A 24,158-nucleotide genomic window follows, 5' to 3' on the forward strand; every position below is an offset into this window, starting at 1 on the left:
TTGGGAGTGTTGTTTTGTTTTGTGTCATTTGTGTGTCTGCATGATACTAGAAATTTGAAAGAAAGGGTACCCATTGTCTTACTGAATTAGAAACATACCTTTTCCTCCATCTTGATACCTCTTTACTTCCTTTCTCATCTTTTTTTGTTTTTTGGGGGGGATCCAGTCATGGGGCCTGAACTCTGGGCCTGGGCGCTGTCCCTCAACTCTTCAGCCCAAGTCTAGTGCTCTACCACTTGAGCCAGAGCACCACTTCCAGCGTTTTTCTCTTTGCTTATGTGGTGCTGAGGAATCGAATCCAGGGCCTCATGCATGCAAGGCAAGTGCTCTACCACTGAGCCACCTTCCCAGCCCTTTTTTTTTTTTTTTGCCAGTTGTGGGGTTTGAACTCTGGGCTTGGGCACTGTTCCTGAGCTCCAGTTGCTCAAGGCTAGCTATCTAGCTCTTGCCCACAGTGTACTTCTGGCTTTTTCTATGATTAATTGGAGGTAAGAATCTCATGGTCTTGCCTGTCTGGGCTGGCTTCAAACTGCAGTGCTCAGATCTCAGCCTCCTAAATAGCTCCTAAATAACATGAGCCACAAGTGCCAGGCCTATCCTTTTTCTTTTTTTTTTTTTTTTTTTGTTCAGTTGTGGAGCTTGAACTCTGGGCTTGGACGCTGTCCCTGTGCTCTTCAGCTCAAGGTTAGCACTCTACCACTTGAGCCACAGCGCCACTTCTGGTTCTCTAGTGGTTTATTAGAGATAAGAGTCTCAGGGACTTTCCTGCCCGGGCTGGCTTTGAACCATGATCCTCAGATCTCAGCCTCCTGAGTAGCTAGGATTACAGGTGTGAGCCACCAGCGCCCAGCCCCTTTAATTTTTTCTTAAGCAGTGATAGTACCAGTTTGGAAAATAACCCTTTTTGTTGTTATTCAAAGACCTACATTACTTACTAAATCTGACCCTATTTTTTCTTTTTAGGATCTATTTTCCTCCATGGTTCTGTTTTTTGGGTTTTTTTTTTTTTTTTTTTTTTTTGTCAATTGTGGGGGCTGAACTCTGGGCCTAGGTGCTGTCCCTCAGCTCTTCAGCTCAAGGCTAGCGCCTTACCAGTTGAGCCACAGTGCCATTTCCAGCTTTTTTCTGCTTATGTAGTGCTGAGAAACTGAACCCAGGGCCTCATGCATGCAAGGCAAGCACTCTACCACTGAGCCACCTTCCCACCCCCGTTCTGTTTTTTTGTCAGTTGTGGAGCTTGAATACTGGGCCTGGACACTGTCCCTGAGCTCTTCAGCTCAAGGCTAGCGCTCTACCACTTGAGCCATAGCTCCAATTCTGTTTTTTTTTCTGTTTATGTGGTCCTGAGGAATCAAACCCAGGGCCTCATGCATGAGAGGCAAGCACTCTACCACTGAGCCACCTTGGGGTTTGAACTCAGATTTGCTAGGCAGGTACTCTACTGCTGAGCTACATCACCAAACTTGTTTAGGCCCTCTTAAAAGAATGCAGTGGGTGCTGGTGGCTCATACTTGAATCCCTAATTACTCAGGAAGCTGAGGCCTGAGGATCATGGTTCAAAACTAGCCCACACAGGAAAGTCTGAGACACTCTTATCTCCAATTAACCACCAGAAAGTAGAGCTATGTTTCAAAGTGGTAGAGCACTAGTCTTTTTTTTTTTTTTTTTTTGGGGGGGGGGTCTGGTCCTGGGACCTGAACTCTGGGACTGGGCGCTGGCCCTCAGCTCTTCAACTCTAAGGCTAGCATGCTACCACTTGAGCCATAGCGCCAGCTTTTTTTTCTGCTTATGTGGTGCTGAGGAATCGAACCCAGGGCCTCATGCATGCGAGGCAAGCGTTCTACCACTGAACCACCTCCCCAGCCCCTAGAGCACTAGTCTTAAGCTCAAAAGCTCGGCAACAGCACCTAGGCCCTGATTTCAAGTCCCACAACTAACAACACCAACAAAAAAAGCATAGATATAGTCTGGCCTGTGAGCTTTTTTTTTGTGCCAGTACCAGGGCTTAAACTCAAGGCCTGGGCTTTGTCCCTCAGCTTTCTCACCCAAGGCTTGAGCTCTACCTTTTGAGCTCCACTTCTGGCTTTTGGTGATTTACTGGAGACAAAAAGTCTCATGGACTTTCTTGCCTGGGATGGCTTCAAATCATGATCCTCAGATCTCAGCCTCCTGAGTAGCAAGGATTATAGGCATGAGCCAACAGCACTCTGGTTTTGGAGTGGTTAGTTGGAAATAGGAGTCTCACAGAAGCTGGGCACTGGTGGCTCACACCTGTAATCCTAGCTACTCAGGAGGCTGAGATCTGAGGATCATGGTTCAAAGCCAGCCGGGCAGCAAAGTCTGTGAGACTCTTATCTCCAATAAACCACTAGAAAACCGGAAGTGGTGCTGTGGCTCAAGTGGTGGAGCGCTGGCCTTGAAGTGAAGAGCTCAGGCACACTGCCCAAAGCCCAGAGTTCAAACCCCACAACTGACAAAAAAAAAAAGATTAGGTATGTTCAGAGTTTTAAATGACCCTAAAGCAATAATAGTACCTGTAAGACTTTGCATTCTAGTCCCATCTCTGTCTTTAATTTAATTTAATTTTTTATCTTTTTTGGGTCCAATCGTGGGGCCTGAACTCTGGGCCTGGGTGCTGTCCCTCAGCTCTTCAGCTCAAGGCTAGCACTCTACCACTTGAGCCACCATGCCACTTCCAGCTTTTTTCTTTTTGCTTATGTGGTGCTGAGGAATCGAACCCAGGGCCTCATGCATGCAAGGCAAGAGCTCTACCACTGAGCCACCTTCCCAGCCCTCTTCAATTTTAATTAAATAATAAAATTATTCATATTTTTCCCTACGTAGCCTATGCTAGTCTGGAACTAGAGTTCCTACTTCAGCCACCCAGGTGCGAGAATTACAGGCATTTGATATCATGCCAGGACTTCTGGTCATATTTAGTCCCTAGCTAGCTGACTTCTCTTAGGTTGACTTGTTTGTTTTAATTCATTGTTATTATAGAGGTAATGTACAGATGGGTTACATTTACATGAGTCAGGTAATGCATACATTTTCTTTCTTACAATGTCATCTGTTCCTTCATTCTCTCCCAGTCCCTCCCTCCCTCCCACCTCCATTTATGAGTGTACTTTTATCAATGTTCAGTGAGCTCCACTGCTACACTTTTTCACCCTTTTTCCATGGAGTTCTTTGCCCTCCTCCCTCCCCAACCCTCTTGAAGATAGACACGTGAATATACAATATATAAGGTAAAGAAGACACAATTATCACAAACTTAAAAAAATGTCTTGCCGGGCACTGGTGGCTCATGCCTGTAATCCTATCTACTCAGGAGGCTGAGATTGAAGATCACGGTTCAAAGCCAGCCCGGGCAGAAAAGTCCATGAGACTTATCTCTAATTAACCAGAAAACCAGAAATGGCACTGTGGCTCAAGTGGTAGAGTGCTAGCCTTGAGCTGAAGAGCTGAGGGACAGTGCCCGGGCCCAGAATTCAAGCTCCACAACCAGGAAAAAAAAGGCATTTCCATATCTTGGAGTTCATTTCAGTATGTATATTATTTTATATAAATATGAAGAGACATTTAGGCATTGTGCCTTTGTGATTTTCTCCTCTTTTGGTCTCATTGAATCCTGTATAATTTGTCATATCCCGGTGCGTTTGCATGTCAGAGAGAACATGCACTATCTCTGATCTTGGCTTATCTCACTTAACATAATTTGTTCTAGTTTCATCCATTTCCCTACAAATGACATTATTTTATTCTTTCTAACTCCATTGTATACAGGCACCACATGTTTTTGATCCACTCATCTATTGTACAGCATCTGGAATGTTTCCATATCTTTTTGTTGTTGTTGTTGTTGTTGGTCATGGGGCTTGAATTCAGTGCACTGTCCCAGAGCTTCTTTTTTTTTTTTTTTTTTTTTTTGTCGGTCGTGGGGCTTGAACTCTGGGCCTGGGCGCTGTCCTTCAGCTCTTCAGCTCAAGGCGAGCGCTCTACCACTTGAGCTACAGCGCCACTTCCGGTTTTCTGGTGGTTTATTGGAGATAGGAGTCTCACGGTCTCTCCTGCCCGGGCTGGCTTTGAACCGAGATCCTCAGATCTCAGCCTCCTGAGTAGCTAGGATTACAGGCGAGAGCCACCAGTGCCCGGCCCAGAGCTTCTTTTGTGCAAGGCTATAGCGCTCTACCACTTGAACCACAGCGTAACTTCTGTTTTTTTCTGTTTATGTGGTACTGAGGAATTGAACCCAGGGAAGCACTCAACCACTAAGCCACAATCCCAGCCCATCTCTGAGCTTTTTTTGTTGTTGTTGTTGGTTATGGGGCTTGAACTCCGGGTCTGGGTGCTGTCCCTGAGCTCATCAGCTCAAGCCAAGTGCTTTACCACTTGACCTTACCAGTTTTCTGGTGGTTTATTGGAGATAGGAGTCTCTCAGACTTTCCTGCCCAGGCTGTCTTTGAACGGAGATCCTCAGAACTCAGCCTCCTGAGTACCTAGGATTACAGGCGTGAGCCACCAGCACCCAGCTACTTCTGGCTTTTTCAAACCCAGGGCTTCATGCATGCTAGGCAAGCACTCTACCACTAAGCCACATCCCCAGTCCCCCTGAGCATTTTTGCTCAGGGCTAGCACTCTACCCCTTCATTTTGGCTTTTTGTTAATTAGTCCAATTAACCACTTTTGGTCTCACAGTATCCTATCCAGGCTGGCTTCAAACCATGATCCTTAGATATCTCTCCTGAGTAGCTAGTATTACAGGTGTGAATACCAGCGGTCTTGCTCTTCCTTTCAGTTTTCAGATTGGATTGCTCTTTTTTTTTTTTTTTTCCTGAGGGTAGGCCTTAGTTACCTCTTGCATTTCTTGCATTTCTGGATTCCAGATGAGTAACACATTGCTATAGTTATTTGTTTTTTTGTTTGTTTGTCTTTTTGTTGGTCATGGGGCCTGAACTCTGGGCCTGGGCGCTGTCCCTCAGCACTTCAGCTCAAGGCTAGCACTCTACCACTTGAGCCACAGCGCCACTTCCGACTTTTTCTGCTTATGTGGTGCTAAGGAATCAAACCCAGGGCCTCATACATGCGAGGCAAGCACTGTACCACTGAGCCACCTTCCCAGCCCTGCTCTGCTTATTTGTTGAGATGGAGATCTGGCTAACTTTTTTCCATGGCTGGCCTTGAAAAGTGATCTTCCCAGTATCCATCTCTAAGTATCTGGAATTACAAGTATGTGCCCTATCCCAGCTTCCTTCTATGCTTAGTACACTTTTCACTACCTCTCCAGGGTCTTTGATTCTGTAGTTGGTAGTTGAACAGTATTCCAAACTTTAGGTGGATTTTTCACTTAGATTGTAGTTTAACCATCTTATCTCTAGAGGGCAGTGTAGAGACATTTATCCCATATTCAGTTAAAATGGATTTGAAAAATTTGGGATGGGGGCTGAGCAAATTATGTAAAAACATTCTATTTGTGTCCTTTACTTTGAGATGCTGATCATTATACTTTGGGATATTGAACTTCCATTGTTCTTGAAAGTTTTTTGTTTTTGTTGGCTGTGGGGCCTGAACCCTGGTCTTGGGTGCTGTCCCTCAGCTCTTCAGTTCAAGGCTAGCGCTCTACCACTTGAGCCACAGTGCCACTTCTGGCTTTTTCTGCTTATGTGGTGCTGAGGAATCAAACCTAGGGCCTCATGCATGCGAGGCAAGCACTCTACCACTGAGCTACCTTCCCAGCCTTGAAAGATTTTTTTTTAATACACAAAACTTTCAAGCTAGTATTCAGTATGGGTATAGTAGTGTTGATCATGTTAATATTCTCTGAGCTTGAAGTTTTTCTAGTTAAACAAAAAAGAATAAAGCAAATAATTAAAATCTCCTAGCTGAGCGCAGGTGGCTTATATCTCTAATCCTACTCAGGAGGCTGAGATCTGAGGATCATAGTTTGAAGGCAGCCCTGGCCTTAATGCCTGGCCTTTTATTCCAATTAAGCACCAAAAAAGCAGCAAGTGGAGCTCTAGCTCAAGTAATAGAGCATTAGCTTTGATCAATAAAGCTAAAGAACAGTGTCTGGGCCCTGAGTTCAAGTCTCAGGACTGGCACATATAAGAATCCTTTTGTGGGGCTGGGAAGGTGGCTCAGTGGTAGAGCACTTGCCTTGCATGCCTGAGGTCCTGGGTTCAATTCCTCAGCACCACATAAGCAAAAAGAAAAAAGCCGGAAGTGGCACTGTGGTTCAAGTGGTAGAGCACTAGCCTTGAGCTGAAGAGCTGAGGGACAGTGCCCAGGCCCAGAGTTCAGGCCCCATGACCGGACCCCCCCCCCAAAAAAAAAATCCTTTTGTGCAGCTACTTAAAAGATGTTTTGTTTTGTTTTTCATTAAATGTCAAAAGAAATGGTATCGATCTCCTCGCCAACATTAAACTTGAGGAAAAGAAGAAATGAATCATGATCACGAAATGGAAAAAAATGGTATTCAGTATTATTGGTTCTAACTTCAGGAAAAAATTCAACTCAGTCCAAGGAATCTTTAAGTCTTGGAAGCACTATTTTAGCTTCATTTCTGCTGTCTTTCAGTTACAGCAGCGCAGACCAACAAAGATCAAGGCCACTTTTTAAAGAGGATAAAGGAGTTTATTGCTGGCTAGTGCCACAAAGAAGCGCGGATCCCGAGGAAGGGGAAGCCCCGAGGTTTATACCAGCTGGTTACACACAAGAAAATCAGCAGCTTGCTAATCAGAAAGGCGGAGGTCAGGCGGGGGGTGACCAGCTCCAGCCCAGGTGTGCAACTTCTTACCTCGGGGGCTTTCTCTTATCGATCCAGGTAGCCCCACTTGGTCTGTCGGAACCCCACATTCCAGGGGCGCCTCCCCTACATATTCTGGCAAAATGGAGGGGTAACTGAGTACTTAAAAGTCTGCGCAGGGGAGAACTGAGCCGTAGATCTTGCTTTTGCTAAAACCGATGTACCTACAACACGCGTGGCCGCGGTGGAGCTGGCACGGGGAGCCGACCGGCCGGCTCCAGACGGCGCCCCCGGGACGGCGCTTCGGTCTCCGCCCAGACCCCCAGCTGCGGAGCGTGGGGCGCCTCGGTCTCCCGCGCCAGCCTCCGGAGCCCTCGTCACCACCCGGTGCCCGCGATCTGGACGTGGGTGCGGGTCCAGCCCTATGCCCATCGGGACCGTAATCAACATGTGTCTCCAGAGGGCGAGGAGGCCGCGCGGCGGGCTGCGGCCCCACCCCCGCGGCAGCGGCCGCTTCCTCCCGCCGCCCTCCAGCTGGCGCCGGGAGCCCAGTGGCCGCGGCCCAATAGCCGCGGCGGGGGCTGCGGGGAGCGGGGGGCCCGCCTTCATTAGCGAGCTCGTTACGTCACTGCCCCGCCCCGCCCCGCCCCTCCTAGCGCGCTTGGGGTGCGGGGCTGGCGACACTGCGGAGCAGCGGACGCCGAGCCGGGTAAGGGGGCTGCGGCCGGGAGGGAGCGGCGGAGGTGGGGACCGCGGCCGGGGAGAAAGGGGGCTTTGGGGCTTTGCGGGTCTCCAAACCTTAAGAATAACAAAGGGACCGGTGCCCCCACCCCCGATTCCCGGGGTGCTGTTGGAACTGTAGGGTAACTGCTACTGGACCTCTTGTGCCAGCAGCTGGGGAGTGGCCCGGGGCCAGCTGCCCTATCCGGACACTGCCTGTATCTTGTCCAAAGTGTCCCTAGGAGTGAGGGGCTGCTACCCACACCGAGGAGTGGCGTCTCCGTGTTGCAGCGGGAGGCTGGAATTGAGGGTAGGTGGCAAGGGAGCATGAGGGTCCTAGGACCTAGGGGTAAAGCATGAACTCTGCTTCGGTTCCCATTTTCCTGCCTCCCCAGTGGCGACCTCCCCCCCCTCCCCCCCCCCCACACACACTCCTAGCATCTCCTCAGCAACCCTTATACTTATCTTCTCTCCTGGATCCTGATCGGTCAGTGGTTCGCTCCAAGCCACTAAGCTGCCAAACTCAAAGAAGAAAAATTAACTTCCTTCTCTAGCCTGACACCCTGGTCATTGACTCTCAATTTGCTGAGCTTACCAGAATGACCTAGACTTTGGATGGAGATTCCAAGTTAGGGTTCAATTTTCCAAATGAGGTCAATTATTTTTCATGGGAAGGGGGAAGTGAAGAGAGAGAGAGAGAGAGAGAGAGAGAGAGAGAGAGAGAGAGAGAGAGAGAGAGAGAGAGAGAGAGAGAGAGAGACCTTTAAAGAATTATTTGTTTACTCTTCATATCACTTTGGTTAGGTAGATCTTATTTCAGAGATGAGAATGCAAATGCAAGTTCACAGAGGCTTTGGTATCTTACCCAGGGAACCAGTTAAAGGCAAGGACTGGTTTTACAAACCCAAGGCTCTTTGCCTCTAGAATCTGGGCTCCTTTACCCCATTGTGCTATCACTACAGTTTTTCACTGTTTGTTTGTTTGTTTGTTTGTTTTTTTGCCAGTCATGGTGCCTGAACTCTGGGCCTGGGCGCTGTCCCTCAGCTCTTCAGCTCAAGGCTAGTGCTCTACTACTTGAGCCACAGCACCACTTCTAGCTTTTTCTGCTTATGTGGTGCTGAGGAATCGAACTCAGGGCCTCATGCATGCAAGGCAAGCACTCTGCCACTGAGCCACCTTCCCAGCCCCTGTTTTTTCTTTTTTGTTAACATAAACCTGACTCTTAGTTGATCTCTGCTGACTAGGAACAATTACCAGCAAACTGAGGTTAGAGGTATAGCTCAAGGTAGGACACTTGTTCAACACTTGTGAGGACTTGAGTTGGATCCCCAGCATCCCACACACTAAAAAGTAAAAATAAATAATAAAATTTAAAATAATAAAATAAGAATTAAATTGGCCCATTCGACAGTAAACATTATCCTTTGGCCTCAGGCATTGTTCTTTATAGTGGAAAAATTAGAGAGTGGTGAGTGGGAGATAAGATGATTCTAGAAGTAGCTGTTCCCCATTTCTCTGCCCCCCCCCTTTCACTTCTGTTAGCACAATCTTATCTTTGAAGTACTTTTATTTTCCCTAAAAGCCATTAAGGAAAATAAGTAGATGTTAGCTACCACCCCCAACTCTCAAATCTCCCCATTTGCTCACAGTTCCTTACTGACCTTTTTTTGTTTGTTCTTCCTGGCCTTTTTTTATGTCTTCCTCCTATCCATTCCCTTGGGCCTCCTGACACCCCATCAAAAAGGATTTTCTTGTTTTCATTTTGGAATCTTCCTCCTACAGGTCTACCACCATGCTGCTGCTACACAGAGCTTTGGTCCTGGGCCTTAGACAGACCTACAGGTAGGCAGTCCCTTCCTAGTACTTATTATCTCCCAGGTAACTATCTGGCAGATATGCTAATTAAAAAGTTACCTAGCTGGAAAGGAAAATCCACATTCCACTTGTCCCACTCATCTCTGAAGAAACTGAATTCCAATGGAAGGAGCCAAGGTTAGGGAGAGGCAGATCACAGACCCTCACTGGCACTTTCACTACTAAGATCTCTCTCTTCCAGACTGAAGTCAACTCCCTCAAGGCTGTGCATTCAGGCCTGTTCTGCAAATGATTCATTTCAGCCCCAGAGTCCCAGACTCACCTCTGGTGGTAACTCCAGTACTGGGGGATGGAGAGCCATGGGAACCTTACTAGGCCTTGGTGCAGTATTGGCCTATCATGACCACCGCTGTAGGGTAAGTGGGAAAAGGGTTTTCTTATCAGAACAAATGGGTCAGCCAGGCATGGGTGGCTCCTGCCTGTAATCTTAGCTAATCAGGAGGCTGAGATCTGAAGATCACATCTCAGAATCCACATAGGAAGGAAAGTCTGTGAGACTCTGTTTCCAACTAACTAGCAAAAAGTGGGAATTGGAGGTGTGGTTCAAATGATAGAGCATTAGGGCTATGTGAATAAGTTAAGGAACAGCACTTAAGTCTAGAGTATTGCCAAACACACACACATACACAAAAGAACATAGGAATACTAGTGAACTAGTGAAGTTGTAGTGAAATCCCCAGTCCAAACATGAGCCATTTTCCTGCTATTACACAGAGCCCATGCCAACACTGTCTTCATGCACAGCAAAGATACCATCTGCCACCTTCCTTACCCAGTAGCTAAGGCTGTGAGTTGGTTTAGAATGAGCTAAAGTGATTTTTTTTTTTGGCCTGGGGCTTGAACTCAGGGCCTGGGCACTATCCCTAAGTTTCTTTTGCTCAAGGCTAGCACTGTACCACCTGAGCCATAGTGCCAGTTCCAGCTTTTTCTGTTTATGTGGTTCTGAAGAATTGAACCCAGGGCTTCATGCACGTTAGGCAAGCACACTACCACTAAGCCATACTCCCAGGCTGAGATAGAGTGCTTTAATAGTCTGTTCCCTTTTATTTTGCATCTCCCCTGCCTGCAGGCTGCTCAAGAATCACCACGAATTTATACCAAGGAGGAGGTACGTTCCCACAAAAGCCCTCAGACTGGGATCTGGGTAACTCTGGGCTCTGATGTCTTTGATGTCACGGAATTTGTAGACCTACACCCAGGTGGCCCATCAAAGCTAATGCTAGCAGCTGGGGGTCCCCTAGAGCCCTTTTGGGCCCTCTATGCTGTACACAGCCAGCCCCATGTGCGTGAGTTACTGGCTCAGTATAAAATTGGGGAGCTGGACCCAGAAGACAATGTGGCCCCTAGTTTAGAGACCTCTGATCCTTATGCGGAAGATCCTGTACGTCACCCAGCCCTGAAGGTCAACAGCCAGCGCCCTTTTAATGCAGAACCTCCTCCTGAGTTGTTAACTGAAAACTACATTACTCCCAATTCTATCTTCTTCACTCGAAACCATCTGCCTGTACCTAACCTGGACCCAGAAACTTATCGCTTGCACATAGTAGGAGCACCTGGAGGTCATTCCTTGTCATTGTCTCTGGATGACTTACGTAAGTTTCCTAAACATGAGGTCACAGTCACTCTGCAGTGTGCTGGCAACCGGCGCTCTGAGATGACTCAGGTCAAGGAAGTGAAAGGTCTAGAGTGGAGAACAGGAGCCATCAGCACTGCACGCTGGGCTGGAGCACGGCTCTGTGATGTGTTAGCCCAGGCTGGTCACCAGCTCTGTGAGACTGAGGCCCATGTCTGCTTTGAAGGTCTGGACTCAGACCCCACTGGAACTGCCTACGGAGCATCCATCCCTCTGGCTCGGGCCTTGGATCCTGAAGCTGAGGTCCTGCTGGCATATGAAATGAATGGGCAGCCTCTGCCTCGTGATCATGGCTTCCCTGTGCGTGTGGTGGTTCCTGGTGTGGTGGGTGCCCGCCATGTCAAATGGCTGGGCAGAGTGAGTGTGGAGACAGAGGAAAGTCACAGTCACTGGCAGCGGCGGGACTACAAAGGCTTTTCTCCATCTGTGGACTGGGACACTGTAGACTTTGACTCAGCCCCATCTATCCAGGAGTTACCTGTCCAATCAGCCATCACAGAGCCTCAGGATGGACAGACTATAGAATCAGGGGAAGTGACTGTCAAGGGCTATGCGTGGAGTGGTGGTGGCAGGGCTGTGATCCGGGTGGATGTCTCTCTGGATGGGGGGCTAACCTGGCAGACAGCTGAGCTGGATGGAGAGGAACAGCGCCCCAAGAAGGCCTGGGCCTGGCGCTTATGGCAGCTGCAAGTGCCTGTGCCAGCTGGACAGAAGGAACTGAACATCGTTTGTAAGGCTGTGGATGACAGCTACAATGTGCAACCAGATACTGTGGCCCCAATCTGGAACCTTCGAGGTGTGCTCAGCAATGCCTGGCACCGTGTCCACGTCCGTGTCACCCCATGACAGCATGGAATGGAGTCATCTATACACCAGCACCACTTCAACTCCTTTCCCATTCATTCTTTAGACTGTCACACAAAAACCTTTCCTTCTTGGATCACAACCTTGTACTACACCTTCCTAAGCCCTACCCAAGATCCACCCTCCTTTGACAACTAACCCTGTACCAACAGGTTGGAGCAGGGGCCTAGAAACTTTTTTTTTTTTTTAAAGGAAAGTAATTCTGGGACTGGAAATGATTTTGAGTGATGAAGATGTGACTCAGCTGTGAATGGAAAAAGCCAAGTGGAAGCACAAGGTCCTGAGTTCAAGCCCTGGTGCCAGCGCGCACGCGCGCACACGCACACACACAATACTGGAGACAAGAATTATTTTCTCATCCTAGTCTGCTCCACTTCATATGTCTATTGCCATCTAGGCCTTATTTTGCTTCACTTGGTATCTTCAGGAATGTGTGTGGCTCATGAAAGAAATGTCTATACTATTTTCTACTGCCTCTAAATTGCTAAGGAGTAGTGAGAACCCACAGCAAGGAGCACAACTCTCTTCTTTGTATTGATACTTTTTCTAAATCAATAAAATATATTTGAGATTTTTACTCTGGGGCCTTTTTGGCAAGAGGGAGGCGACAGTGGTGTTGGGACTCGGGAGACTAACCCAGAACGGTCGTAGGGGTGGGGAACAGTCTTTGGGAAGTCAGAAAGAAACTTCTTCCTTCTCTGAAGTCAGCATCTGCATTAGGGCCTAAGTGACTGACATTAAAAAAAATAAAAATTGGTACCATCAAACCCTTGATTCCTCAGCACAGGAAAAGCAAAGAATGCAGAGATTAAAATCACGACTAATTTAGCAAAGATGGGGGGAAAACTACTAGAAGCGGACGTGCCAGGGCGTGTGGGGCGCCCAGCGTGCACCCAGTGTGCAGACGCGATGCAGCCAGATGAGAGCTGTCCTCCGCCGGCGACGGCGCCTTTGGATTTGAACTTCTCGGCGCTCGGCTAGTCTGCCCTAGCTCCTCTCCCCTGGTTTTTTTTCCCCCAGCAGGCTCCCGGGCTCGAGGATGCTCGGTGTTCAGCCCAGTCGCCTGTCGCCTGGTAGTGGGACCGGAAGTTACTCGGGAGGGGGGCGGCTGTAATGGGGGGGACCTCATGGGGGGGTCAATCCCTCCTCAGGTGAAGCCGGGGTGATGGAAATGAAGCCGCCGCCACGGAGCACCGGGGTCCCGGCCTCGGCCTGGCTCCCGCCGCCTCAGTGACCTTACCACCCCTCCCCCGCACTGGGCCACACGGGCCAGCGTGGGGGACCCCCCCCCACGTCCTCCCTTTCCCCACACTGTTCGCCCCTCCGCAGCCCCCGGGATTCTTCGCCCGCGCGCCGGCGCGCGCGGAGACGCCTCAGGTGAGCGAGGGGCGGGGCTCAGGAGGCGCGGTGGGCGGGGTCTGGCCGCGGGGGCGGGGCCTGTGGGGCCGGGACGCGGAGCGTGGGGAGACGTGGGCTGCGAGGAGGGGTGGGCTGTGGCCCGGAGGGACCGAAGTTTGCCTGGGAACACCGTCCCGAGACCCCGCTATTGGGGCAAGGGATCTGAGGGTCGTGAAGCGGGCGATGGACAGACTGCGCTGTGGCTAGGGTAGACCGGAGGGACCTAGCAGAGAAAGGAGAGAAACCAAGAAAGCGAAGGACCCCAGGGTCTGCTCGGGAAAGGCTGGAGGAAAAGGTGTAGGCCTCATGGGAATAGCTGGGAGGCCATGAACGGAGTAGGACAAACGTGGAGCAGGAAGGAAACTTAGGACGGGGTGCTGCGGAGTACAGTGTGGCCTGACAAGTGCAGGGAACTTGAGAAGCCAGACTGGGAAGGAGAGGATTTCTCTACAGAAGACACCTAAGAGACAGTGCAATAGATCCTAAGCTACAAACTTGGGATGGCAGCTGGACGCCATTAGCTCACACCTGTAATCCTGGCTACTCAAGAGGCTGAGAGCTGAGGATTGTGGTTCGAAGACAGCCCGGGTCAGGAAAATCCATGAGCCTCTTATCCCCAATTAGCTACCAAAAGAGCTGGCTGTGACTTAAGTGGTAGAACCTTAGCTTGGAAAAAAAAAAAAAAGAAAAGCTGGAAGTGGTGGTGTGGCTCAAGAGGTAGAGCACCCAGACCTTGATTTCAAGCCCCAGTACCCGAAGGAGGAAAAAAAAGAAGTAAAAAAGAAAAATAAAACTTGGGGGGGGGGTAATCTGCCTGCTTCCTGAATACTCTGTGTACCTCCCCATACAGACCCATCTCCAGTTACTTTCTTACCCTTTATCTGCTAGAGTTGTAGATGCTCACTTTCAAATTTTTCATTGACTTTCTTTGTACTGTTTAGTTTAAATCATAACCAATCTTACTCTGGGGAGGAAGGAGTTTTTTTGTTTTTTGTTTTTGTTTGTCAATCGTGGGGCCTGAATTCTGGGCCTGGGCACTGTCCCTCAGCCCTTCAGCTCAAGACTAGCACTCTACCACTTGAGCCACAGCACCACTTCTGGCTTTTTCTGTTTATGTGGTGCTGAAGAATCGAACCCAGGGCTTCATGCATGCAAGGCAAGCACTCTACCGCTGAGCCACCCTCCCAGCCCCAGGAAGGAGAATGTTTAAGGAGTGCAGGCCTTTTGATATGATATGTTACAGAAATAAGATATTTGTTCATCCAAGGTCAAGAGTCTACCAACTCTGCTTCTATTACCGACCACCATGTCACGCTTTGCTCGCTTTCTTTCACCTCATTCTCTTCTCACAACTATTTACTGTTGTGAATTTTATCAATCTCACATGTTAGTAACTCCTGTTGAGTGTGTCTGCCTCAGCCTGAGCCTTCAAAGCATCCATGGTTTATTCCTAACCTGTTTACTGTCAGCCCTAGGCCTCTAGCCAGATGACCGTTGAGGCCATCTCCCCTTACTAATGCTTGCTCATGTTGCCTAGGACTTGTTTATATCCTTAGGAAGCATGAAAGACAGGTGTCCAACTACTTTAAGTATGTCCACTCAAGCCAGGTGCCAGTGATTCACACCAAGAGGTCGAGATCTGAGGATCTCAGTTTAGAGCCATCTAGGGCAAACAAATCCTTGTCTCCAGTAATCCAGATAAAAAAGCTGGAACTGTAGGTATGGCTCAAGTTGTACAGTAAAAGAGCCAAGTGAGAGCTTAAGGCTCCCAGTGTGTGTGTGTGTGTGTGTGTGTGTGTGTGTGTGTGTGTGTGTGTGTGTGTGTGTGTGGTGTGTGTGTGTGTGTGCAAAAAATGTATTAGATCTGAGGACTGACAAGGCCAGAGGAAAAAAATGACAAAAATTGAAAGCACTGTGTGGCTAAGGTGGTAGAATACTTGCTAAATAAGTCCTCAGATCAGTCCCCAATTCTGAAAAAGGAAGAAGGAAAGTGCCTTGTTAAGTCATCATGTATAAAATGCCCAACTGATAAGTTCTGACCTCCTTATGAGCCAGTAGGTCAGTGACTTCCTTGGTGATTTACAGGGGACTTCGGCCTTCCCTTCCAACAGTCTAAAGCCAGAGAATCTAGGTTGCCCCTTGGGACTTGATACCAGTCAGAAAAATGGTCTGAGGTAAAAATACTATCAGAAAACAAACAAAAAACACCCAAAATGAGCCCTACCATTGGGAAGCAGGAGAGGTTTCACTAGAGCTTCTGGGATGGGCCTGAGGTGATGAAGCTGCTCTCATTTTGGCAGCTTTGTGTATCTGTCCTGCCCCAGTCTGTGGATGTTGAGATGTCAGGCACAAGATATGTCTTTGTTGCTCACAAAGAGCAGTTAGTTCAATTGCAGCTTCTGGACCATCCTCTTTTTCTCAGTAGGTTTAGGGTAAAGCATGTTTCAGATGTAGTTCAGAAAGAAGTCCTGACTTTTTTCCAAAGAAAATGCAACTGAAAGGTTCTTTATTTGTTCTTAGTTTGGAATTTGCTTGTACTTCCCAGCATGGGAGAAATTTATTCCATCTTTTACCCTGCTCCCTTCCCCCCAGGAAGATCTGCAAAGGAATTCTTTTCTAAGTGGCACATGTTTGTTTGTTCCTTATCCTTTCCTCCCTCTTCCTAACTCTTGTTCTTTCTCTCTCCACACACAACAGGCACACACGCGTGTGCGCATGAACACACACACACATTTATTCTTTCTATCTTTAAGGAAATTAATTAAAGATAAGTTATCATTGGTCAGGTATTTCTAGCCTTGCTTTACTTTGGAGAAACAATGAAAATGTGGGATACTGTGTGTATGGACAAGCCAGAGCCATTCCTTTTTTTTTTTTTTTATCGGTCGTGGGGCTTGAACTCTGGGCCTGGGCGCTGTCCCTCAGCTCTTCAGCTCAAGGCGAGCGCTCTACCACTTGAGCCACAGCGCCACTTCCAGTTTTCTGGTGGTTTATTGGAGATAGGAGTCTCACGGTCTCTCCTGCCCGGGCTGGCTTTGAACCGCGATCCTCAGATCTCAGCCTCCTGAGTAGCTAGGATGACAGGCGAGAGCCACCAGCGCCCGGCTTCTGCCACTCCTTTTCTTAATTGGTCTCCTGACTCTGTGTGTGTGTGTGTGTGTGTGTGTGTGCCACTCCTTTTCTTAATTGGTCTCCTGACTGTGTGTGTGTGTGTGTGTGTGTGTGTGTGTGTGTGTGTGTGTGTGTGTGTGTGTGTGTGTGTGTGTGTGTGTGTGTGTGTGTGTGTGTGTGTGTGTGTGTGTGTGTGTGTGTGTGTGTGTGTGTGTGTGTGTGTTGGAGAAGGCTCTGAATTCCAGGCTGTTTACCTCCCTAAGAAGAGTTATAAACCCTCTTGAGGAAACAGTCAAGGTCAAGTTTTATCAGACAGAAATATCTAAGAACATGTAGTACAGATAAGGACTGATATGAATCTATTCCCTAAATGCAGTATCCACCCTATGGCCACCAATACAATACAATGGGGTAGTCCATGAACCAAGAAGCCACTGTTTCTACCATGAAGAGATTCAGTGAGCACCAGTTTGGCAATTTCCTCTAGTCTATCATTTCCTTCCTTCCTTCCTTCCTTCCTTGCTTCCTTCCTTCCTTCCTTCTTTCCTTCCTCTTTTTATCACCCCCCCCCCACAGTCCTAGGGCTTGAACTCAGGGCCTGGGCACTATCCCTGAGCTTCTTTTGCTCAAGGTAGCACTCTATGACTTGAGTCACTTCTGTTTATGTGGTACTGAGGAATTGAACCCAGGGTTTCATGCATGATAGGCAAGCACTCTGCCACAAAGCCATGTTCTCTTATCCATAAGATTGTGTTTCCAGTTCAGCAGTTTATGTCACAAAGATATAGACTAAAAAAGCTGTTCACATCATAACCCAAGAAAGATAGCAAACCAGGTGGCCCAAATGTTCCAGCTGGGACAAGATTAAACTTTGTGTCCCAGTGGAGAGAACTCTACTGGTAACCTGGCCTCTGCTTGTGCTACTTCTATTACCAACCAGATAAGTGACTCTGGGCTTAGTTTCTTCTTTTAAAATCTAGAGTTTGGGGCCAAGGATGTGGCTCAGTGGTACAGCACCTAAACTTCCTAGAACTGGTGCTTCAGACCAACAGTAATCCTAGTTATTAAGGAGTCTAGGAACTGGTGGATCATAGTTCAAGGACAGCCCAGTATAAGAGTTTGGCTAGATGGGGCTGGGAAGGTGGCTCAGTGGTAGAGCGCTTGCCTTGCATGTATGAGGCCCTGGGTTCGATTCCTCAGCACCACATAAAAAAAAAGAAAATAAAAGCCAGAAGTGGTGCTGTGGCTCAAGTGGTAGAGCCTTAGCCTTGAGCTGAAGAGCTGACAGACAGTGCCCAGGCCCAGAGTTCAGGCCCCACGACTGGACCCCACCCCCACCCCCAAAAAAAAGAGTTTGGCTAGAATCCATCTCCAAAATAACTAGTAAAAAGCAGGGCTAAGCCAGGCACCGGTGGCTCACACCTGTAATCCTAACTACTCAGGAGGCTGAGGTCTGAAGATTGCGGTTTAAAGCTAGCCCTAGCAGGAAAGTCGATGAGACTCTTATCTCCAATTAACCATCAGAAAACCGGAAGTGGAACTATAGCTCAAGTGGTAGAGCACTAGCCTTGACCTGAAGAGCTGAGGGACAATGCCCAGGCCCAGAGTTCAAGCCCCACGACTGACAAAAAAAAAAAAAAAAAAAAAAAGCAAGACTGAAGGTACTGCTCAAGTGGTAGAGGATCATACTGGCAATTGTGAGACCTTGAAATCAGACCTCAGTACCACAAAAAGAAAAACAAAATCAAAAGCATCCTGGGGTTTAATTGAACTCCATTTCAACTCTGTACTAGCTCCAAGCTTCCTGGGCCTTCCAGAGGAAGTAGAGAGGCTTATCATAGCTTATCAGAGCAAGAGTCAGTCTGTTACCAGAAGTGCCTGAAAATATCTTTCTGGCCCAAACAATAGTGAGTTCTTTTGCTCTGTATGTATTAGGGACTACCATGTTCTGGCCAGAAGATTGCTCCTTTTTCTCTCATGCTTTTGCTACCCTACCCCAAACTTTCAAATACTTGAGAGAGCCCTGCTTTGGGTATATTTGACTTTGAAACTGATCATAAAGTTCAAATTAAACTCCTCTACCATACTTCCCCACTTCTGCCCAAACTTACAAAGGAACAGTGGTGCCCCTATGGGGCCTTTCCAGAAACACAGGTACCACAGACCCAAGGGTGTACCCCAAAAAATCCATAAAGAATCGTCTCACATGCATCGCACCTTTGGCCCTTTCCTTAGTTCTACAAGCCCTGAAATGAGACGTGAAGTGGGGGTCTAGGATTATATCTCCTCCCACTCGAAACCCTCGGCCTTCTCTGTGTTCCACAGTCTATATAGGGAAGACAGGAAGCACAAAGAACAAGGGAAAAGAAGAATCCATCTGAAGGCTAAAAGGTGACATCCCCTGCCTCCGCCCAGATGTTGTGTTTCCAGCTCTTGCCTTTCTTCTTCTTTTCTTTTTTGTTGTTGTTGCCAGTCCTGGGGCTTGAACTCAGGGCCTGGGCACTGTCCCTGAGCTTCTTTTTCAAGACTAGCACTCTACCACTTGAGCCTTAGCACCACTTCTGGCTTTTTCTGTTTATGTGATACTGAGGAATCAAACCCAAGGCTTCATGCTTGCTAGGTAAGCACTCTATCACTAAGCTACATTCCCAGCCACTTCTTCTTATTTTAGACACTGGCCATTTCTAGAATTACTTGAGCATTCACTGTTCCCTGAGCCCTTGGCTAAGGAAGCTGAGTTGATTCATGTGTATTGTACACAATCAGGAGGTCACTACAGCCTGGTTAAAAAAAGAGAGAGAAAGAGAGAGAGAGAGAAAGAGAGGCTATTCTAGCTACTCAGGACACTGAGATCTGAGGACTGTGGTTCAAAGTAAAGAAAGTCTGTGAGATTCTTCTCTCCAATTAACCACCAAAATGCCAGAATTGGAGCTGTGACTCAAGTGATAAGAGTGCTAGACTGGACCAAAAAAACTCAGTTGAGGAAGTGACAGAGGATGATGTTCTAGGATTTGTTTATTGTGGTACCTGAACTGTTGACATCCAAGATTCATAGGAAATTCTGTCTAAACTTAAACACTGGACTCCACCTCCAGTCCAAAGGGGAACTAAAGAAAAATTTTCTGCTTTGACTGGGCACTGGTGGCTCACGCCTATAACTCTAGCTAGTCAGAAAGCTGATATATGAGGATTGTGGTTCGAAGCCAGCCTGAGCAGGAAAGTTTGTAAGACTCTTTTTCTCCAACTACCACCAGAAAACTGGAAGAGATACTCAAAGTATAAGGTAAAGTGCTAGCCTTGCTCAGGGACAGTGCCCAGGCTCCAACTTCAAACCCCAAGACCAACTTAAAAAATTACATTTCTCCCTCTTGCAATTTGGGAGTAATAACAAATGTATGGCTTAGAGCCTTATCATTCATCCCTTCCTTTCTCCCAGCAACATCTTTCTTCTCACCTTTCTATCCATTAGGCTACAAAGAGTGTGTTTTAAATTCCAATTTTGGATCATCACTGCATCAAACTGGAGGATTTGAAGAGTTTTAATTACTAGTGATAACCATGTAATTTTATGCCTTTAAAAATCAACACATAAGCTGGGCACTGGTGGCTCATGCCTGTGATCCTAGCTATTCAGGAGATCTGAGGATTGCAGCCAGCCCGGCAGGAACATCCATGAGACTCTTATCTCCAATTCGCCACAAGAAAACTGGAAGTGGCTCTGTGGCTAGCCTTGAGTTGAAGAGCTCAGGGACAGTGCTTAGGCCCAGAATTCAAGCCCCACAATCAGCTCCCTTAACCCCCCCCCAAAAAAAAATCAATACATAGAGCAAATTGACTTTTTCACATTCTGCCACTGGGGGTTAAGAACTGTGGGAATGTTTTGGAGACATGGGGGTGATTGCTGACCCCTGACTTGCCTTTGGATGTCAGACCCTGGGTCCAGTCCTCAGTGCAATTGTCATAGGAGTCTGGTGGGAAATTTTCTCTCTAGAAATGATACCATTTTTTACCTATTCCTATTAAGGTACACACACACACACACACACACACACACACACACACACACACACACACACACACACACATACACACACACATACACACACACACACAGAGAAGGAAATAGTCTTTAATTCCTGAAGTTACTATGATCAACCTTTGCTCTCTTCTCACAGATGCTTCCCTTTTGAGTTGGGAGATTATCAGTCTCTACTTGTTCTGTAAACTCACTAAGCCAAATTTACAATACATACATGCTCACCTCCATCACCGAATGATGGTTATATTGCTTTAAAGCCACTTTCCATCCAAGATCTTTGAGCCAAATATGTTTTGTATCACTAGGTTCTCTTTCCTTATACCTCCTCCTTCTTTATTGTGTCCAGTTGGTACTGTCTAGTTTGACCCAGTTCCCTAAAGAGACACTAAAGCTGCCTGCCTGGTCTCAGAGGGAGAGGTGCTGTGCAGGGTAGGGAGTGGGAGGTTGGGAATCATGTGCTGCTTGGAGATCTGAGCAAAGAGTTAAGTACATCTGCTGCTTTGCTACGAGTTTTTAGAAAACTGAGACTGAGGACAGCAGTCTCAAACACTCTCACTTCCAGGATTACCAACTTGGCATTTAGACTCATTGGAGGCAGCTAAGTACTGATTTTGCCCAAGATATGTCACAGAACACCTGTTAACAGCCATTAAGAAGCCAGAGAGCTCAGTTTTCTACTAGGAAGAAAGTCCAACTCAGAAACACTCAGACCCTCCTGGAAATTGTTTTGAGCCCATTTCAGCATGAGTTCAAGAATGAGATTCACTTCCTGATCCAGTGCTAGCTGAATGCTTTACTTTGACTGCTTGCACCTCTAGTGCTTACGTAACAGCCTCTGGTTTACACAGGTAGGTATACACACACACATGCGCACACACACACACACACACGTGCACACACACATTAGAATATTTTTCTCTTAAAACCAGTTCAACTTGTTTTTATGTAACACACCTCACTCCTATAGGGATCACACAAATGATACTAGACACTGTAGAAAGCAAGAACATCCAAAAAGCCTTGAGCAGTCTAGCTTCTGAAAGGAAGCAACCTGGTATATTCAAAAGACCACATCTGCCCAGTACCAGTGGCTCACACTTGTAATCCTAGCTACTCAGGAGGCTGAGAGCTGAGGATTGTAGTTTGAAGCCAGCCCATGAGACTTCTATCTCCAATTAATCACCAGAAGACCAGAAATGGTACTGCTCAAAGTGGTAGAGTGCCATCCTTGAACAATAGAGCTCAGGGAAAGTGTCCAGGCCCAGAGTTCAAGTCCTAGGACCAGAAAAACAAAAACAAACGAACAAAAAGACCCTACATCTTAGGGAGGCAGGACACTTGTCTTACCAGGAATACTGGGACAAGCAACTTGACTGCTTTGAGTCTCCGTTTTTCTAAGAAAACAGAGAAAATCTCACTTATACCTCTTATATGTGGAGAAAGGGTATACATGGTACTTTGAGCTTTGTGGTTGTTTTAAAGGGCATTTATGGAGCTAATGATTTGGAAATGACAGGGGCCCTGGGTACCAGACTGCCCTCCCATGTCTTTGGATCTCTGACCACCTCAAGACTGGCTAATTCCAAAGGGTATGACTTACCTGACCATGTGGACTTGGGCTAATCATTGCCTCTAAGGGGACCTTCATGCAATCACTTATTGTTGTGGTCTGGTCCCAAAGCTCAGTCCATTCCAGGGAGGATGTCAAGAAAAGAGAAGTTGAGGGGCTAGGAATATGGCTTAGTGGTAGAGTGCTTGCTTAGCATGCATAAAGCCCTGGGTTCCATTCCTCAGTATCACATACACAGAAAAAGCCAGAAGTGACAGGACTTAAGAAACAAAGAACTCCCACTCATCTGGTTGAACCACTACTAAATATCCCCATGCTGCTGATCACATATATGGTATATAACATATGAGCACCGTTATATATTATAGACTGTGATAGACAATTTGCTCCAGGAAAGTTAGAATGAACTTGTGACTTTAAATGAGCATCATTATTCCACAATACTGTGAATTTCCGGAAATTAAGTAATCACTTAATCACGATCAAAAAAAAAAAAAAAAAAAAAAAAAGAACCTTGGGGAACGGAGGGAGGGAGGGGATGGTAGGGGGAAAACAATGGAGGGGGTAACAATGTTCAAGAGGAAGTGGAAGTGTACTCATTACCTCACTCATGTAACTGTAACCCTCTGTATAGTATCTCTACAATAAAAAAAAAAAAAAAAAAAGCCAGAAGTGGTGCTGTGGCTCAATTGGTAGAGTGCTAGCCTTGAACAAAAGAAGCTCAGGGACAGTGCCCAGGCCCTGAGTTCAAGAAAAAAAAGGGGGGGGGCTGGGAAGGTGGCTCAGTGGTAGAGCACTTGCCTTGCATGCTCGAGGCCCTAGTTCAATTCCTCAGCACCACATAAGCAAAAAGAAAAAAGCCAGAAGTGGTGCTGTGGCTCAAGTGGTAGAGCGCTAGCTTTGAGCTGAAGAGCTGAGGGGCAGCGTCCAGGCCCAGAGTTCAGGCCCCACGACCGGACCCAAAAAAAAAAAAAAAAAAAAAAAGAGTGAGAGGGGAAAGAAAAATATTACCTCTGTTCCCCACATATCCCATTACCTTCCCACCACTCAATCTATATATTGCAGGCAAACCCAATTTGTTTTTAACCTGTCTGCCTGTGAGAATCAAGAGAGCAAGAGTCCCAGTGGCCACAGTGCCTGTTCCTGTGCCCACTCTTGCTCCCTCAAATCTGCCTCTGGGGCATTGATTTTTATTAGGTAAGTAGTAAAAACAGTTTTGATGTATGCAGGTTTCTGCCAGATAAATTTGTTTTCTATTCCCACAGGCTCCTAAGGATATAATACATTGCAACAAATCATCACTTTTAATTGTTCTCAATTCTTGATTGTTTAATTCTTTACTGCCAATTATTGCTTGCTTTCCGTCAAAATAGACTAACTAACCTACCTTTAAAATTGTACACACTCATAAATAATATATACATACACATATATACAAATATATATATATATATATACACATATATGTGTGTGTGTGTGTGCTTGCCATGCACTAGTGGCTCAAGCCTGTAATCCTAGCTATTTAGGAGGCTGAGATCTAAAGATCCTGATTTGAAGTCTGCCTGAGCAAGAAAGTCTGTGAGACTCTTATCTCCAGTTAACCACCAAAACAAACCTGGAAATAAAGCTCTATCTCAACTGATAGAGTGTTGGGGCTGGGAAGGTGGCTCAGTGGTAGAGCGCTTGCCTTGCATGCCTGAGGCCCTGGGTTCGATTCCTCGGCACCACATAAGCAAAAAGAAAAAAGCCGGAAGTAGCATTGTGGCTCAAGTGGTAGAGTGCTAGCCTTGAGCTGAAGAGCTGAGGGACAGTGCCCAGGTCCAGAGTTCAGGCCCCACGACTGGACCCAAAAAAAAAAAAAAAAACCAAAAAACAAAACAAAAAGCTGAGGTGTAGTCTTTGAGCATCAAGTCCATTACAAGCAAGGGTACATTCTCAAAATCCAGGACCACTCTGGACTAAAATAGTGTTTTCACTCCATAAGATGTGAATTGAGCCAGACATAGTGGCTCATGCCTTTTATCCTAGCTACTTAGGTGGCTGAGATCTGAAGATTATGGTTTGAAGCCAGCTTAGAGCAGGAAAGTCAATGAGACTCCAATTAGCCACCAAAAATGTAGCTGTGCTCAGATGGTAGAGTGCTAGACCTGAAGGAAATCTAGGGGTTTCTAGGTCCAGGTACATTGTCTTTCTCATAGGACAA

The 24,158-nt window shown here is 47.0% G+C and overlaps 2 protein-coding genes across 3 annotated transcripts in view; both read left to right on the forward strand.

Annotated features, from left to right (window-relative positions):
* The first annotated feature begins 7,389 nt into the window (after positions 1-7,389).
* Positions 7,390-12,414, forward strand: Suox (sulfite oxidase). 2 transcript variants are annotated; one of them, XM_070042718.1, is made up of 4 exons: positions 7,390-7,454; positions 9,248-9,307; positions 9,522-9,696; positions 10,410-12,414. In XM_070042718.1, the coding sequence occupies exons 2-4, from the start codon at positions 9,258-9,260 to the stop codon at positions 11,817-11,819; spliced, it is 1,635 nt and encodes a 544-aa protein (XP_069898819.1). In that variant the 5' UTR covers positions 7,390-7,454; positions 9,248-9,257; the 3' UTR covers positions 11,820-12,414. The 2 variants fall into 2 exon arrangements, with proteins under 2 accessions (XP_069898819.1, XP_069898824.1); XM_070042723.1 differs by lacking the exon at positions 7,390-7,454 and adding an exon at positions 7,690-7,775.
* A 549-nt stretch (positions 12,415-12,963) lies between these two features.
* Positions 12,964-24,158, forward strand: part of Ikzf4 (IKAROS family zinc finger 4) — a 33,520-nt gene continuing 22,325 nt past the window's right edge. Inside the window, exon 1 of the mRNA XM_070042741.1 lies at positions 12,964-13,214. The gene's annotated coding sequence lies outside the window, so the exon portion shown is untranslated. The remainder of the gene's footprint in view (positions 13,215-24,158) is intronic.

The sequence above is a fragment of the Dipodomys merriami genome, unplaced genomic scaffold (assembly GCF_024711535.1).
Source record: "Dipodomys merriami isolate MVZ:Mamm:240054 unplaced genomic scaffold, mDipMer1.0.p SCAF_10, whole genome shotgun sequence".
NCBI lineage: Eukaryota > Metazoa > Chordata > Mammalia > Rodentia > Heteromyidae > Dipodomys > Dipodomys merriami.